This window comes from Dendrobates tinctorius, unplaced genomic scaffold (genome assembly GCF_039654945.1).
Source record: "Dendrobates tinctorius isolate UK_male_01 unplaced genomic scaffold, ASM3965494v1 ptg000016l, whole genome shotgun sequence".
Classification (NCBI taxonomy): domain Eukaryota; kingdom Metazoa; phylum Chordata; class Amphibia; order Anura; family Dendrobatidae; genus Dendrobates; species Dendrobates tinctorius.
Genome location: NW_027361684.1, coordinates 65,002,035 through 65,020,026, shown reverse-complemented (window position 1 = coordinate 65,020,026; position 17,992 = coordinate 65,002,035). Strand labels below are relative to the sequence as shown.

The following is a 17,992-nucleotide window of genomic DNA, read 5'->3' as shown; positions in this document are numbered from 1 at the left end:
CCTCACTTGCAGTGACTCTGCCCCCTGCTGTCACATGACTGCTTAGTCTCAGGTCCTGTGTGCCTCAGTTCTCACACTCCCTGCACTCAGTCCCGTGCCCCCTGCTAGTGCCCCCTAGGCTTCCTCAGGGACACTACCGGTGTCATTACATCAGGGTAGTGAATGAGTCCGAGGTCAGAAACCAGGAGAGTAAGTCATAAACAGAGGGAAAAGACAGAGGTGTGGTCAGGTAGCGGTCCGAGGTAAGAATATCAGAAAGATAGCGGATCATAGCAAAGGGTCAGATGGTCAGAACGAGGTCCAAAGTCTGGCAGCAATAGATCTACAAGCAAAGCACAAGGCACAGAAAAACAATCCACACTGATCTGAAGCTACAACTGACAGGAATCTGGGACTGCCAGCCAAGATAAGTTTCATAAGGAACAGGGAAAACCTGATTGGAGCTCGGCACCTCCACGTCTCAGCTTGGATGGAAGAGCTGTCAATCAAAACACAGACAGCTCGGCACTCTCCTGCTCCAGACTGGATGACTGAGTTGTCAATCACTGCATTCAAGACACCTTGATTTGTGAAATAGTGGCATGGTGTTTATTAATTTCACACTGTGTTCTAAAGTGGGAGACAGCCTGTCGTGTATGCTCAGACTAAGAGTCTATAAGGTTTGAAATGCAAAGGAAGAATCTCTGAGGATGTTTTGCTTGATGGTTTTTATTTTTCTGTGCTGTCCCTTATCCTTGAGCTTGGATTACCCGTTAAAAAACAATTATCCCGATCTGTGCATCGTGAGCAGGATTAAGAATTGGCACCAATATAAATTAACTTTTAGGAAAGCAAAGCAAAACACGTACTTCTCTTTACTGCTACTTGGGTATCCTATCAGTTTCTTGTCTTTGTCTTCCGACATGGGGGCGTTAGGTGACAACTGCAGCCAATCAGTGGCCACTGTTTGACTGCAGTGGTTATCTTCCTTGTGAGCTGGAAGAATCAATCTCCTAGTTATGGTGTAAGACGAATGCTTCAAACAATCAGTGGCCACTTGAAGTGGTCACCTAATACATCCCACTAGAAGAGAAAGGCATGCTATAGGGGAATATGTTTATTTAAACTAAGTAAAAGTAGTGGAGTACCCCATTAATATTACTTTTTACCTGAAAACCAAAGAATATTGAGTATCTTCACGGGCTTCCCTGCCCACAGACCATGAACAGTTCACAATGTCAACATTGTAAATCACACAGGAAAAATTCTCTGCAGCTGTGTATTTCTTTCCTGAAAAACAAAAGTTTAGTAGAACTAAGTATTCCGCAGTACCGGAAGTCAGCTGTCTCAGAGTAACCCATGACTCTGTCCTGGCTTCAAACCGCACATCCAAGTTCTTGCCTCCTCCTGCCGCCTCCAACTAAAAAATATTTCCATATTCCGACCTTTCCTCAACCCTGAATCTATTAAAATGGAAGTGAATGCCCTCATCATCTCCTGCCTTGACTATTGCAATATCCTCCTCTGTGGCATCCCTGCTAACACTCTTGCATCTCTCCAGTCTGTCCTTAACTCTGTTACCTGGCTAATCCATCTCTCTCCATGCTACTCCTCTGATTCTCCCCCTTGCAAAACCCTTCTTTGGTTCTCAATTCGCCAATGTATCCAGTTCAAATTGCTAACACTGTCCTACAAAGTCATCCATAATCTGTCTCCTTCATATATCTTTGAAATAATTCCCCAATATCTTTTAACATGCAGCCTCCGGTCCTCCCAAGGCCTCCTTCACTCCTTCACACTCATATGTTTCTCCCCAAATTGCTTCTAAAACTTCTCCCCCCAGCCTCACAAATTCTGTGCCTCAACACATCTGATTATCCACCACACTTGGAATGTTCAGACGGAATTTGAAAGCCCACCTCACCATTACCAGAGCTGCTGAAATTCCCCAACCTGCTGTCTCCTTTCCTCATTAGCCTGTAGACTAAGCATGCAATGATAGGACCCTGTCCTTTCTGTACTAGTCTGTTATTGTTAGTTTGTTCACTGTATTTGATAAATGCATCTTATATGTAACCCCGTCTCATGTACAGCACTATTGAATCAATGGTGCTCTAAAAATAAATAATAATATAGATGACATATGGCTTTTCTTAAAAAAACATTCAGCTCCCTAAATAGATCCCCAAGAGATGCAATATACATACTGTATTTCCTAGCGCTATCTCTTAGCAAGCTCAGTATATTAGAAGGGCTGTAACTACAATATGTTTTCTTTTGGAACTATGACTTAGCGATGCAGCACTAATAATAATGGAAGTAAGTATACATTTTTTTTCTATTTATGCAGCACACTAGTAACATAGTTAGTAAGGCCGAAAAAAGACATTAGTCCATCCAGTTCAGCCTATAAAATTCTGTCAGAATAAATCCCCAGATCTACGTCCTTCTAAAGAACCTAACAATAACTGTAAGATACAATATTGTTACGCTCCAGGAAGACATCCAGGCCTCTCTTGAACCCTTCGACTAAGTTTGCCATCACCACCTCCTCAGGCAGGGAATTCCAGATTCTCACTGCCCTAACAGTAAAGAATCCTCTTCTATGTTGGTGGTAAAACCTTTTCTCCTCCAGACGCAGAGAATGCCCCTTTGTGACCGTCACCTTCCTTGGTATAAACAGATGCTCGGAGAAAAATTTGTATTTCAGTCTTATATACTTATACATGGTTATTAGTTCGCCCCTCAGTCGTCTTTTTTCTAGACTAAATAATCCTAATTTTGCTAATCTCTCTGGTTATTGCAGTTCCCCATCCCCTTTATTAATTTTGATGCCCTCCTTTGTACCCGCTCTAGTTCCATTATATCCTTCCTGAGCACCAATGCCCAAAACTGTACACAGTACTCCATGTGCGGTCTAACCAGAGATTTGTACAGAGGCAGTATAATGCTCTCATCATGTGTATCCAGACCTCTTTTAATGAACCCCATGATCCTGTTTGCCTTGGCAGCCGCTGCCTGGCACTGGCTGCTCCAGGTAAGGTTATCATTAACTAGGATCCCCAAGTCCTTCTCCATGTCAGATTTACCCAGTGGTTTACCGTTCAGTGTGTAATGGTGATATTGATTCCTTCTTCCCATGTGTATAACCTTACATTTATCATTGTTAAACTGCATCTGCCACCTTTCGTCCCAAGTTCCCAACTTATCCAGATCCATCTGTAGCAGAATACTATCTTCTCTTGTATTGACTGCTTTACATAGTTTTGTATCATCTGCAAATATCGATATTTTACTGTGCAAACCTTCTACCAGATCGTTAATAAATATGTTGAAGAGAATAGGTCCAAACACCGACCCCTGCGGTACCCCACTGGTCACAGCGACCCAGTTAGAGAATATACCATTTATAACCACCCTCTGCTTTCTATCACTAAGCCAGTTACTTACCCATTTACACACATTTTCCCCCAGACCCAGCATTCACATTTTGTGTGCCAACCTCTTGTGTGGCACGATATCAAACACTTTGGAAAAATCAAGATATACCACATCCAATGACTCACCTTGGTCCAGTCTATAGCTTACCTCTTCATAAAAACTGATTAGATTGGTTTGACAGGAGCGATTCCTCATAAACCCATGCTGACATGGCGTTAAACAGTTATTCTCATTGAGATAATCCAGAATAACATCCCTCAGAAACCCTTCAAATATTTTACCAACAATAGAGGTTAGACTTACTGGCCTATAATTTCCAGGTTCACTTTTAGAGCCCTTTTTGAATATTGGTACCACATTTGCTATGCACCAGTCCTGTGGAACAGACCCCAACGCTATCGAGTCACTAAATATAAGAACTAATGGTTTGTCTATTACATTACTTAGTTCTCTTAGTACTCGTGGGTGTATGCCATCTGGACCCGGAGATTTATCTATTTTAATCTTATTTAGCCGGTTTTGCACCTCTTCTTGGGTTAGATTGGTGGCCCTTAATATAGGGGTTTTCTTTGTCTCTCGGCATTTCACCTAGCATTTCATTTTCCACCGTGGATACCGTGAAGAAGAAGGTGTTTAATACATTAGCTTTTTCCTCATCATCTACAACCATACTTTCCTCACAATTTTTTAATGGGCCTACACTTTCACTTTTGATTCTTTTACTATTGATATAGTTGAAGAACAGCTTGGGATTAGTTTTACTCTCCTTAGCAATGTGCTTTTCTGTTTCCTTTTTGGCAGCTTTAATTATTTTTTTAGATAAAGAATTTTTCTCCTTATAGTTTTTTAGAGCTTCAACGGTGCCATCCTACTTTAGTAGTTTAAATGCTTTCTTTTTACTGTTAATTGCCCTTCTTACTTTTTTGTTTAGCCACATTGGGTTTTTCCTATTTCTTGTCCTTTTATTCTTACAAGGTATAAACCGCTTGCAGTGCCTATTAAGGATGTTCTTAAACATTTCCCATTTATTTTCTGTATTCTTATTTCTGAGGACATTGTCCCAGTCAACCATATTAAGGGCATCTCTAAGCTGGTCAAACTTTGCCTTCCTAAAGTTCAGTGTTTTTGTGACTCCCTGACTTGTCCCCCTAGCGAAAGACAAGTGAAACTGTACAATATTGTGGTCGCTATTTCCTAGATGTCCAACAACCTGCAGATTTGTTATTCTGTCAGGTCTGTAAGATAGTATTAGGTCTAAAAGTGCTGCTCCTCTGGTTGGATTCTGCACCAATTGTGAAAGATAATTATTCTTGGCTATTAGCAGCTATTAGCTAGTTCTTCCATCTTGTTTGTCAGGCTTCTGGCGTTTGCGAGCATGCATTTTAGAGAATTTTCCAATCTCCTCCCTTTTGATTGTTTTTGAAATGTTCTTACCTCCCTTCTGAGTATGTTGTCTTGGATCTTCTTTGCCACACCTCATATCATTCATCAGTATAATATCTGGTTTCATGTTCGTGTCTAACATTTTTCTTCCCATCCCCTCTTCTTCTAGTTTAACGCACTCCTGATGAGTGTAGCAAGTCTTCTGGCGAATGTGTGTTTCCCAAGTTTGTTGAGGTGTAGTCCATCTCTGGCGAGGAGTCCATCGTACAGGTAATTCACACCATGGTCCAGGAATCCAAATCCTTGTTGTCTGCACCATCGTCTTAGCCAGTTGTTCGCATCAAGGATCCTGTTCCATCTCCTGGTGTCATGCCCGTCTATTGGAAGGTTAGAAGAAAAAACTACCTGTGCATCCAGTTCCTTTACTTTCTTCCCCAACTCTTCAAACTCCTTGCAGATTGTCGGTAGGTCCTTCCTTGCCGTGTCATTGGTGCCAACATGTATCAGAAGAAATGGGTGGACGTCCTTGGAACTGATGAGCTTTGGTATCCTATCGGTCACATCCTTGATCTTCGCACCTGGGAGGCAGCATACTTCTCTTGCAGTTATATCCGGTCTGCAGATGGCTGCTTCTGTGCCTCTCAGTAGTGAGTCTCCCACCGCTACCACTCTTCTTCGCTTCTTGGCTGTACTTTTTGTTGTCACTTCTGGGTGTTGCTGTGTGCCCTTTTCTTCTTTGCTTGCTGGTTGTGCCTCATCCTTAGGTGTACTATCATCATCCTCCACAAGGCCTTGGTATCGGTTTGTCAGTTGTGTGGTTGGTGATGTCTCTATGGTCTTCTTGCTTCTTTTGGTCACATGCTTTCACTCGTCTGCTTTTGGAGGTTCTCTGACACTTTCTTCACCTTCTGTGACCAGTAGAGATGCTTCTGTTCTGTCTAGGAAGTCTTCCTTTTTTTGATGAGTTTCAAAGTTGCAATTCATTTTTCCAGACCACGCACCTTTTCTTCTAAAAGGGCCACTAATCTACACTTCTGGTAGGTGAAGTTGGATTCTTCTTCTGGTCGATCTGTGAACATGTAGCACATGTTGCAGCTCACCATGTAGGTTGTCACATCTGCCATGTTGCTCCTAGATCCTGCTGACTTGCAATAATGTCCTAGAGGCAAAAATTTGCGCGCCGTAAGGCGCGCGGTTCGGCGATGCTTTCCAAGCTGCTGGTCCTGGCTGTATTCAACGATCCTCTTGCTTAGGGAGACTCTTCACTTTTCCCAGAAGGCAGCTGGAATATGCAAATTATCTTCCTCAAGCTTCAATCCCTAGGGCAATTACAGTTAGGGAAATAAGTATTTGATCCCTTGCTGATTTTGTAAGTTTGCCCACTGACAAAGACATGAGCAGTTTATAATTTAAGGGTAGGATAATTTTTACATTGAGAGATAGAATATCAAAAATAAAATCCAGAAAATCACATTGTATAAATTATATACATTTATTTGCATTTTGCAGTGAGAAATAAGTGTTTGTTCCTTCTGGCAAACACAGCTTAATACTTGGTGGCAAAACCCTTGTTGGCAAGCACAGCAATCAAAAGTTTTTTGCAGTTGATGATTAGGTTTGCGCACATGTCAGGAGGAATTTTGGTCCACACCTATTTGCAGATCATCTCTAAATCATTAAGATTTAGAGGCTATCGCTTGGCAACTTGGAGCTACAACTCCCTCCATATGTTTTCTATGGGATTAAGGTCTGGAGACTGGCTAGGCCACTCCATGACCTTAATGTTCTTCTTTTTGAGCCACTCATTTGTTGCCTTCAGTGTATGTTTTGGGTCATTGTCTTGCTGGAAGACTCAGCCACGATCCATTTTTAATGTCCTGGTGGAAGGAAGGAGGTGGTCACTCTGGATTTTACGGTACATGGCTCCATTCATTCTCCCACTGATGCGATGAAGTAGTCCTGTGCCTGTTGCAGAGAAACACCTCCAAAACATAATGTTTCCACCTCCATGCTTGACAGTGGGGACAGTGTTCTTTGCGTCATAGGCAACATTTCTCTTCCTCCAAACACGACATGTTGAGTTAATGCCAAAGAGCTCAATTTTTGTCTCATCTGACCACAGCACCTTCTCCTAATCACTAACAGAATCATCCAGGTGTTCATTGGAAAACTTCAGATGGGCCTTCTTGAGCAGGGGGACATGAGGGCACTGCAGGATTTTAAACCTGAAATGTAAAGTGCTGCGGAATATGTCGGCGCTATAAAAATAAAATTTATTATTATTATTATTATTATTATAACCTTCACGGCATAATGTGTTACCAATGGTTTTCTTGGTGACTGCAGTCTCAGCTGCCTTGAGATCATTAACAAGTTCTCCCTGTGTAGTTTTAGACTGATTTCTCACCTTGTAAGGATTCCGGACTTTGTGCCTGTGCGCCTTTGTCCAAGATTGAGTCCTGACTCTCGCCTTGTCATGGAACTTCCTGTCTGTTCTGACTATTTAAGTCCAGGCCGTGTGTTCCTCTTAGTCTGAGTATTTTGTTGCTGTTGGCTCCAGAGCTCCTGCCTGTCTACTGGTGGACTCCCTGCTGCTGCTGCTCATTACTTGGTGCTCTGCCAAATTATGCTGCCTACAGTCCTCTGTGCATCTCCCTGATGCTGTCTGTGCTTAACTACTGTCTGGACTTCTAGTGTGGAACTATTCACCTCTGGATCTCCTGTGGCCTGTAAAGAATCCTAACATCACCATTTCCTCTAGGCCTCTGTTTGTTGGGCTGCAATGCTGGTCTTGTGCTGGACATTCAGCCCAAAATGGTACATATAGTGACCTTCTCCTGTTAATGCTACTCCCATATAATGCTGGTTTTCTACGTTTAAGGGCCGTGTGCATTTCCATCCATATGATTGCAGGACTTCTACACTTTAGTGCTGTGTGCGTGCTCATTCATAATATAGCTGAACTTACCTAATTAAATGCAGTGTGCTTATTCTCATACTTACTGCTGGACTCCCATGTTTAGTGACTCGTGCACGCCTACGTCATATTACTGTTGGACTGGTTCATATTAGCGGTCGCGCCCCGCTCTTCAGTTACACTGGACATCTCCATATTGTGTTGTGCATTCGTTACTGTTGCAGGAAGTGTTCTGTTAGTTTTGCTTTACTTGCATCATTCTATATTGTGCTGTGTTTTCGTTACTATTGCAAGAAGTGCTCTGTTAGTTTTGTTCCTCTTGTTAATATACTCATCTGCATCAACTTTGGTCTCACTTTCGTATTATCCCATGCAGTCAGATCCCGTAGTACCCATATAATTGTTATACACCTTTCTCATGATAATGGATACCCCACAAGGTGAGATTTTGTATGATGCCCCAGATAGATATTGATTGACAGTCATTTTGTGTTCCTTCCATTTTCTTACTATTTCACCAACAGTTGTCTCCTTCTCACAAAGCGTCAAAATTAAAATTAACCTACCCTTAAAATTATAGACGGTTCATGCCTTTGTCAGTAGTCAAACTTACAAAATCAGCAAGGGATCAAATACTTATTTCTTCCACTGTAAATGGATTGTTCAGTCTAGAAATCTACAAGTCTGTAGTCACTCTATGTGACTGCAAATTTGTGAATCACCAGAATGCACACACCATGCTGTGAGGATTCTCCGATGTCAGTACCGGGAACGACGGTCATATGATTGCATGTATGCGATATAGATTCTCTAGTCTAGACTCTTTCTGGCCTTGCATAATACATTTGCATTGAGCCATTGACCCATCTTATCAGAATGTGGCCAGCTGTATGCATATCCCATACTTGTATTCATATGACCACCATTCCAGGCGCCGACAAAGGAGAACCCTCACAGCATGCAGAGCATGCAATCTGAGGATTCACAAGTTTGCAGTGCAGTGACATAGAGTAGTTTTAGACCGAACACCCCCTATAATAAGGGACTGTCCTTTAGAGAAAAAGCCCTTTAACTTTAGACTGTGTTTCTAGAACCTACAATTGTAAATTATTATTATTATTGTAAATTATTATGATCACTTAAATGTAATTATACCCTGTGAGTGCCCTTTAACATAAAATAATACCTCCAAAATGAGATAATTCTCACTGATTGACCCCCAAAAATAAAGATGCCCCTTGTGTGACTCTTAACAATTAATGATGCCCCTTAGTGCACTATTAACAGTTTTTTTTTAACTCCCTTGAGTTTTTTTAACTCCTTTAAATCTTAATTAATATTGCCCTCTAAGTACGCTCTTAACATATAATATCGCCTCCTACATGTGCACATCTACAGGTGCTTCTCCAAAAATTAGAGTATCATGAAAAAGTTAATTTATTTCAATTCAATACAAAAGGTAAAACTGGTATTATATAGAGTCATTGCAAACAGAGTGATCCATTTCAAGTGTTTATTTCTGTTAATGTTGATGACTATAGCTTACATCAAATGAAAACCCAAAAGTCATTATCTCAGTAAATTAGAATAATTAACAAAAAACACCTGCAAAGTTTGTCTAAGCATATAAAAAGATCCCTTAGTCTGCTTCAGTAGCTCTACAATCATGGGGAAGACTGCTGACTTGACAGATGTCTAGAAGGCAGTCATTGACACACTCCACAAGGAGGGTAAGCCACAAAAGGTCATTGTTAGGGAAGCTGGCTGTTCATAGAGTGCTGTATCCAAACATATTAAAGGAAACTTGAGTGGAAGGAAAAAAGTGTGGTAGAAAAAGGTGCACAAGTCAACGGAATAACAGAAATCTTGAAAGGATTGTTAAGAAAAGGCCATTCAAAAAGTTGGGGGAGATTCACAAGGACTGGACTGCTGCTGGAGTCATTGCTTCTAGAGCCACCACACACAGACGAATCCAGGACATTGGTTACAAGTGTCGAATTCCTTGTGTCAAGTCACTCATGATTAATAGACAACGCCAGAAGTGTCTTGCCTGGGCCAAGGAGAAAAAAGCTTGATTGTTGCTCAGTGATCCAAGGTGTTGTTTTCAGATGAAAGTAAATTTTGCATTTCATTTGGAAATCAAGGTCCCAGAGTCTGGAGGAAGAGTGGAGAGGCACACAATCCAAGCTGCTTGTGGTCTAGTGTGAAGTTTCTACAATCAGTGATGGTTTGGGGAGCCATGTCATCTGCTGGTGTAGGTCCACTGTCTTTTAACAAGACCAAAGTCATGGCAGCCATCTACCAGGAAATTTTAAAGCACTTCATGCTTCCCTCTGCCGAAAAGCTTTTTGGAGACAGATATTTCATTCTCCAGTAGGACTTGGTACCTGTCCACACTGCCAAAAGTGCCAATACCTGGCTTAAAAACAACAGTATCACTGTTCTTGATTAGTGAGCAAGCTCGACTGACCTTATACCCATAGAGAATCTATGGGGTAATAACAAGAGGAAGATGAGAGACACCAGACACAAAAATGCAGTTGAGCTGAAGGCTGCTATCAAAGCAACCTGGGCTCCCATAACACCTCAGCAGTGCCACAGGCTGATAGCCTCCATGACACGCCACATTGATGCAGTAATTGATGCAAAAGGAGCCCGGACCAAGTATTGAGTGCGTTTACAGAATATACATTTCAGTAGGCTGTAAGCCATAATCATCAACATTAACAGAAATAAACACTTGAAATCACTCTGTAATGACTATATAATATATGAGTTTCACTTTTTGTATTGAAGAACTGAAATAAATTAACTTTTTGATGATATTCTAATTTTGTGAGAAACTCCTGTACTTTTAAGTCAATTAAATTCTTTGTTAGTTGCAAATACGGGACATATCATTGAAAGATCTAATAAATTGTTAAAGCCTGCTCCCAAAGACCTGGTCTTCTGCTAGATGCTTGGTTCCTTAATATACAAAATTGGTGGCTCCTTTATTTTTTTTTTACAGCTGAAAAGGGTTTTCCAAGAATAAATGTTATTCCCCAGGACTTCCAAAATTAAAACAACAGCAAGAACATTACTCCCCCATCTCTGCCCCAGTGCCAGCTCTCTGCTGCTGCTACTGGTCTTGGCTGACAACCAAACACTATTCTTAGTTGTCTCTTGTCAACCGCCTCGGCACTACTGCTGAACCTAGTGAAAGACTGCAGCTGCGAAATGTGCTGATGTTGTGACGTCTCAGCTAGACAACAAAAATCATGATTAAGGGTGCGCAGACACCTGAAACACGTATGTCCTCAGAATTGTTTATGTGAATAAAGAATTACAGTAAATGGAGCTGGAGTCTCTTCATTTTTGCATTTTCCATGCCTTGACAAGGTGCTTCCAGGCTCTGAACACCCTCAACATACAATCATGGTGAGCTCGATTTTATTTTAACAAAAAACAGAGTCAGCAGCAGGGCGCTAATGATGAAACATCGGTGGGGAGGAACATTTAATTTAATATTTTAAACCTTGGCAAGTCTGTGGAGTAAAATATATATTTTTAAACCCCTTTAAGTCTGCCAGAGGATGCCATGATACCCTTTTGTGCCAGTCCAAAATGCAAAGAAATATATTGTACTGACAGCAATGTTATTTGCATTGTTATAATATTTTTCTAAAGGAGATTGCAGCATGATGAGACATTAAATATTCCTACCAATCCACTGCTACTCCTTTCCCACACTGCTCAAATCCCTTCTTCCAAACTCCCTCTTCTGGTGAGCATCGGCATGTGACCATAACCACTGAAGCCAATCACCGTCTGCAGCAGCAAAACATGTCAATTTTGTGACAAGTGATTGCAGTGGTCACATGCCATCATGTGATTACCAGCTCTCTACATTTTATTCTCTTCATATAGACATGTCACCTCGGCAGTCAATGATAGGTGTAGTGGTGAAGTATTGACTTTGTACATCATGTTCCAGCATTATGATTACATGACACCTACAGCCAATCATTGGCTGCAGTAGTCATTCGTTGGTTATCACTGTGGCCAGTGATTGAAGCTTGAAAAATCACATGGGACCTGGGCAGTTCTAGGAGACAAGCATCAGTGGATTGGTAGAAGAGAGGGGCGGACATCCCATTGGTGCAACCTGCGCAACTGCACAGGAGCCCAAATGGTAGAGGGGCCCATTTCCACCTTCAAAGCAGGTAGAATTGTGCATTATGATGGACTGTAAAAAGCTCTTCTTTGGCAGAGGTCCTTTTCTGTTTGTGTCTCCCTCTGGTAAATGAATATATACTGTAAACCCAGTTTTCAAGAAGAGCTCACACATTACAGTAATGCCTAAATGCAGTAATAAAAACACACTTCCTTCACTATCTACACACATGTATACAAAGCTATTGTAAATTATGCTGAGTACCAAGTAAAAGACCCTTACCTTCAGGCAGGTATGTTTCTTCTCTACCACTATGTACTTCTTCTTTCAACGAATTATATACAGAAAGTTGGACACTTACTCCTTTGTGTAATGTGAGTGACATTTCATAAAAAACTTTGTATACATAGGAACAATTGGCAACCTACAAGATGTAGAAGATAATGTTTTAAAAAGGGTTGCCTATTCTGGAATCTTCTTTCTTCAGGAGCCTACCTGTCCTTTGTTTCCTGACTTCCTGCGCTCCAGAAGATTGACAATTCGAACCAGTATCAAGATCTCACCAATGATCTGGACTAAATGCTCTCCCATGCTACAAACAGAGGTAGACTTGCCTCGTCGGCATCAGGGTTGCGCAGGACCACTGATTCTAGCTGGATCTGATGATCAGACAAGCTTCAGAGCTGCGCATGCAAGCTGTTTGGCAAACTGACCACGTGCAGTATTGTGAGGAGGTCACCGCAATTTACTCTACATACAGTAACAGAATTAAAAATCTTTCCGTTCTTTACGGAGAAAATATTTAATAAGAATTAAATAGCAAAGCTTTTTACAAGCACCTTGCATTTTTACCTATATAAGAGGTTGAGACAACGCATTTGAAATAGTCTAGTCAATTTGTCTCTTTATAATTTAGGCACATATATTATTGATTTGCATCAATACAAAAATCTACCTATCTTATATCGCAAAACAACTTCTCTACAGCCAGAATAGAGGATGTTGATCCAATGGATGAGTTCCATTTTCAAGGCTAAAAAAATAATCAATTATGTAGAACAAATTCAGGATGCAATGTATAGTATTGTACAGTTTTTCCATCACTTACAATGTCTGATTTAGGTTCTTAAAGGGATTTTACATTAAATGTACTAAAATAAATAAAGTAAATAATAAACATTTAAATATGAATAATTTTTCAAAATTCCTTTATACAGCAAAAAGATTTCTTTATCTACTGCGCTCTGACAGGGTTCCAAGATGGCAGCTGCCATCAATCACAACCCATCCTAAATCTCAGAGGAGTAGGAATAGGATGGGCTGCATGAAGCAGGAGATAGTGGTCAAGTAAAGCCAGGCATTGGGAACGCATATTCCTCTGTTCAGGTACGGACTGGGGCTGAAATTCAGCCCTGGCATTTGAAATCGCACAGGCCCATGTCATCTCCATCCCCAAGCACCAGATGGGATATACTTATATTGCTAATATTACCATGGATGGAGGAAAGGAAGATTTACTACAAGACCAATATTTCTAATGATACCCGTGGCCTGCAGTGGTAAGTGACCAAGTCAGCGACTTGGTGCTCCGTCACAACTCTTAACAGTATGAATGTCTTGAGAACACAGATTTTGTTAGCAACATAGCAGACAAGGCAGTCCACGACCAGACAGGCCCTTCTAGCATTTGCCAGAATTGCCAGATGGCCAGTCCGGCCCTGCCTCTGTTCAGTCAAGCTGACAGGACACTGAGAGGAGTTGAACTAAAGGAGAAGAGAAGCACCTTTTTTAGCTGACTGATAATGAACATTCATCTCAGTCAGACTGACAGTTTTAGGGCGTTTGACTCATGCTTCGCGCAGTCCGTCCAAACTGTATGTCTGAGTACTTGCCATGCTATATGTCCATTATTTATTTTATTTATTTTATTACATATTTTGGATAACCCCATTAGGCACAGATTTGAAGATTAACCCCTTTACTCCCAAGGGTGGTTTGCATGTTAATGCCTGGGCCAATTTTTACAATTCTGACCACTGTCCCTTTATGAGGTAATAACTCTGGAACGCTTCCATGGATCCTGGTGATTCTGACATTGTTTTGTCGTGACATATTGTACGTCATGTTAGTGGTAAAATTTCATTCATATTGCTTGCATTTATTTATGAAAAAAATGGAAATTTGGCTAAAATTTTGAAAATGTTGCCATTTTCCAACATTGAATTTTTATGCCCTTAAATCACAGAGATACAGTGGGGCAAGAAAGTATTTAGTCAGTCAGCAATAGTGCAAGTTCCACCACTTAAAAAGATGAGAGGCGTCTGTAATTTACATCATAGGTAGACCTCAACTATGGGAGACAAACTGAGAAAAAAAAATCCAGAAAATCACATTGTCTGTTTTTTTTTCATTTTATTTGCATATTATGGTGGAAAATAAGTATTTGGTCAGAAACAAGCAATCAAGATTTCTGGCTCTCACAGACCTGTAACTTCTTCTTTAAGAGTCTCCTCTTTCCTCCACTCATTACCTGTAGTAATGGCACCTGTTTAAACTTGTTATCAGTATAAAAAGACACCTGTGCACACCCTCAAACAGTCTGACTCCAAACTCCACTATGATGAAGACCAAAGAGCTGTCAAAGGACACCAGAAACAAAATTGTAGCCCTGCACCAGGCTGGGAAGACTGAATCTGCAATAGCCAACCAGCTTGGAGTGAAGAAATCAACTGTGGGAGCAATAATTAGAAAATGGAAGACATACAAGACCACTGATAATCTCCCTCGATCTGGTGCTCCACGCAAAATCCCACCCCGTGGGGTCAGAATGATCACAAGAACGGTGAGCAAAAATCCCAGAACCACGCTGGGGGACCTAGTGAATGAACTGCAGAGAGCTGGGACCAATGGTAGAAACACAACTTGTCGTGTTTGGAGGAAAAAGAATACTGAGTTGCATCCATCAAACACCATACCTACTGTAAAGCATGGTGGTGGAAACATCATGCTTTGGGGCTGTTTCTCTGCAAAGGGGCCAGGACGACTGATCCGGGTACATGAAAGAATGAATGGGGCCATGTATCGTGAGATTTTGAGTGCAAACCTCCTTCCATCAGCAAGGGCATTGAAGATGAAACGTGGCTGGGTCTTTCAACATGACAATGATCCAAAGCACACCACCAGGGCAACGAAGGAGTGGCTTCGTAAGAAGCATTTCAAGGTCCTGGAGTGGCCTAGCCAGTCTCCAGATCTCAACCCTATAGAAAACCTTTGGAGGGAGTTGAAAGTCCGTGTTGCCAAGCGAAAAGCCAAAAACATCACTGCTCTAGAGGAGATCTGCATGGAGGAATGGGCCAATATACCAACAACAGTGTGTGGCAACCTTGTGAAGACTTACAGAAAACGTTTGACCTCTGTCATTGCCAACAAAGGATATATCACAAAGTATTGAGATGAAATTTTGTTTCTGACCAAATACTTATTTTCCACCATAATATGCAAATAAAATGAAAAAAAAACAGACAATGTGATTTTCTGGATTTTTTTTTCTCAGTTTGTCTCCCATAGTTGAGGTCTACCTATGATGTAAATTACAGACGCCTCTCATCTTTTTAAGTGGTGGAACTTGCACTATTGCTGACTGACTAAATACTTTTTTGCCCCACTGTATGGCACACAAAAAAGAAATAACATTTCCCACATGTTTACTTTACATCAGCACAATTTGGGAACCAAAATTTTTTTGTATTAGGAAGTTATAAGGGTTAAAATTGACCAGCGATTTCTCATTTTTACAACACAATTTTATTTTTAGGGACCACATCACATTTGAATTCACTTTGAGGGGTCTATATGATATAAAATACCCCAAAGTGACACCATTCTAAAAGCTGCACCACTCAAGGTGCTCAAAATCACATTCAAGAAGTTTATTAACCCTTCAGGTGCTTCACAGGATTTTTTGATGTTTAAAAAAAAATGAACATTTAACTTTTTTTCACAAAAAAATTACTTCAGGTCCAATTTTTTTTATTTTACCAAGGGTAACAGGAGAAATTGGACTACAAAAGTTATTGTGCAATTTGTCCTGAGTACGCTGATACCTGATATGTGGGGGGGAACCACTGTTTCGGTGCATGGCAGATCTCAGAAGGGAAGGAGCGCCGTTTGACTTTTTCTCTGCAAAATTGGCTGGAATTGCGATTGGACGCCATGTCGCGTTTGGAAAACCCCTGATGTGCCAAAACAGTAGAAACCCCCCACAAATGACACCATTTTGGAAACTAGACCCCACAAGGAACTTATCTAGATGTGTGATGAGAACTTTGAACCCCCAAGGACGTGAAGTTTATAACGTACAGCCGTACAATTAAAAAATCATATTTTTTCCACAAAAATGATCTTTTCACCCCCAATTTTTATTTTCCCAAGGGTAACAGGATCCCAAAGGTATTGTGCAATTTGTCCTGAGTACGCTGATACCCCATATGTGGGGATAAACGACTATTTGGGTGCATGGCACAACTCAGAAGGGAAGCAGTGCCAATTGCTTTTCTGGCTGGAATTGAGATCAGATGCCATGCCGCGTTTAGAAAGCCCCTGATGTGCCAAAACAGTGGAAACCCCTACAAATTACCCCATTTTGGAAACTAGACACCCCAAGGAACTTATCTAGATGTATGGTGAGCACTTTGAATCTCTAAGTGCTTCACAGAAGTTTATAACGCCCGGGCGTGAAAACAAAAAAATCATATTTTTCCACAAACATGATCTTAGCCCTTAGCCCTAGCCCTAACCCTAAACCTAATGGGAAAATGGAAATAAATACATTTTTTTATATTATTATTTTTCCCTAACTAAGGGGGTGATAAAGGGGGGTTTGATTTACTCTTTATGGTGGGTTTTCATGTTTGGCAGCTGTCACACGCTAAAAGATGCTTTTTATTGTAGAAAAAGTTTTTGCATTACCACATTTTGAGATCTATAATTTTTCCATATTTTGACCCACCGAGTCATGTGAGGTCTTATTTTTTGCGGGACGAGTCAACATGTTTATTGCTATCATTTTTGGGCACATCACATTTTTTGACCGCTTTTTATTTCCATTTTTGGGACACAGAATGAACAAAAATCAGCATTTCATGAATTTCTTTTGGGGGATGCATTCACACCATTTCGCATGTGATAAAATTGATAAAGCGGTTTTATTCTTTGGGTCAGTACGATTACAGCAATACCTCATTTATGTTGTTTTTTTATGTTTTGGCGCTTTTATGCAATGAAAACTATTTTACATAAAAAATAATTATTTTTGCATCGCTTTATTCTGCGATCTATAACTTTTTAATTTTTTCGCTGATGATGCTGTACGGCAGCTCGTTTGTTGAGGGACAAGATGACGTTTTCAGTGGTACCAAGTTTATTTATATTCATCTTTTTGATTGCGCGTTATTGCACTTTTTGTTCGGCGATATGATGATAAAGGATTGTTTTTTGCTTCTTTTTTTTTTAGGGGTTAACTAAAGGGGTTATCTAGTGGGACAGTTTTATAGGGCGGGTCATTACGGACACGGTGATACTAAATATGTGCATTTTTATGGGTTTTTTTATTTACAAAAAATAGAATTTATTGGGGAATTTTTTTTTTTTTAGTTTATTAAGGGATTTTTTTATAAATTATTTTTACACTTGTTTTTTTTTTGTTTACTTTATTATATTGTCCCAGGTGGGGACATCACTATAAGGAGTTAATTAGGGTACTTACCTCGATAGAGGATATTTACAATTATCTATTCTATCAATCCAACAAGGAAAGGAAATTTAGGCACAAAGGGGAAATTAGCCAGGTTTAAGCCTTCTGTCAAAAACTTTTAGGCAGGTGTGGAAAAATTACTGCAAAGTAAGAAGGATTTAAGAAAATAGAATAGAGATGAGCGACTTTGCCTTTTTTAGGGTCAAGTCGGGTTTCATGAAACCTGACTTTCTCAAAAGTCGAGTCGAACTAAATCGGCCGACTATAGGGAAAAGTCGTGAAACATGAAACCCAATGCAAGTCAATGGGGAGAAAAGTCGGCAGTGAGTGGAGGACTGTAAACACACCTGGCATGAATTTTAAC

General features: G+C 40.5%; 1 protein-coding gene across 1 annotated transcript in view; it reads right to left on the bottom strand.

Annotated features, from left to right (window-relative positions):
• LOC141080594 (granulocyte-macrophage colony-stimulating factor receptor subunit alpha-like) overlaps nucleotides 1-17,992 on the bottom strand; it is a 116,268-nt gene that overhangs the window by 64,948 nt on the left and 33,328 nt on the right. The window contains exons 4-5 of the mRNA XM_073565921.1: nucleotides 12,159-12,300; nucleotides 1,149-1,269 (exon numbers count right to left, since the gene is read on the bottom strand). Coding sequence (XP_073422022.1) covers nucleotides 1,149-1,269; nucleotides 12,159-12,300 — 263 coding nt within the window. The remainder of the gene's footprint in view (nucleotides 1-1,148; nucleotides 1,270-12,158; nucleotides 12,301-17,992) is intronic.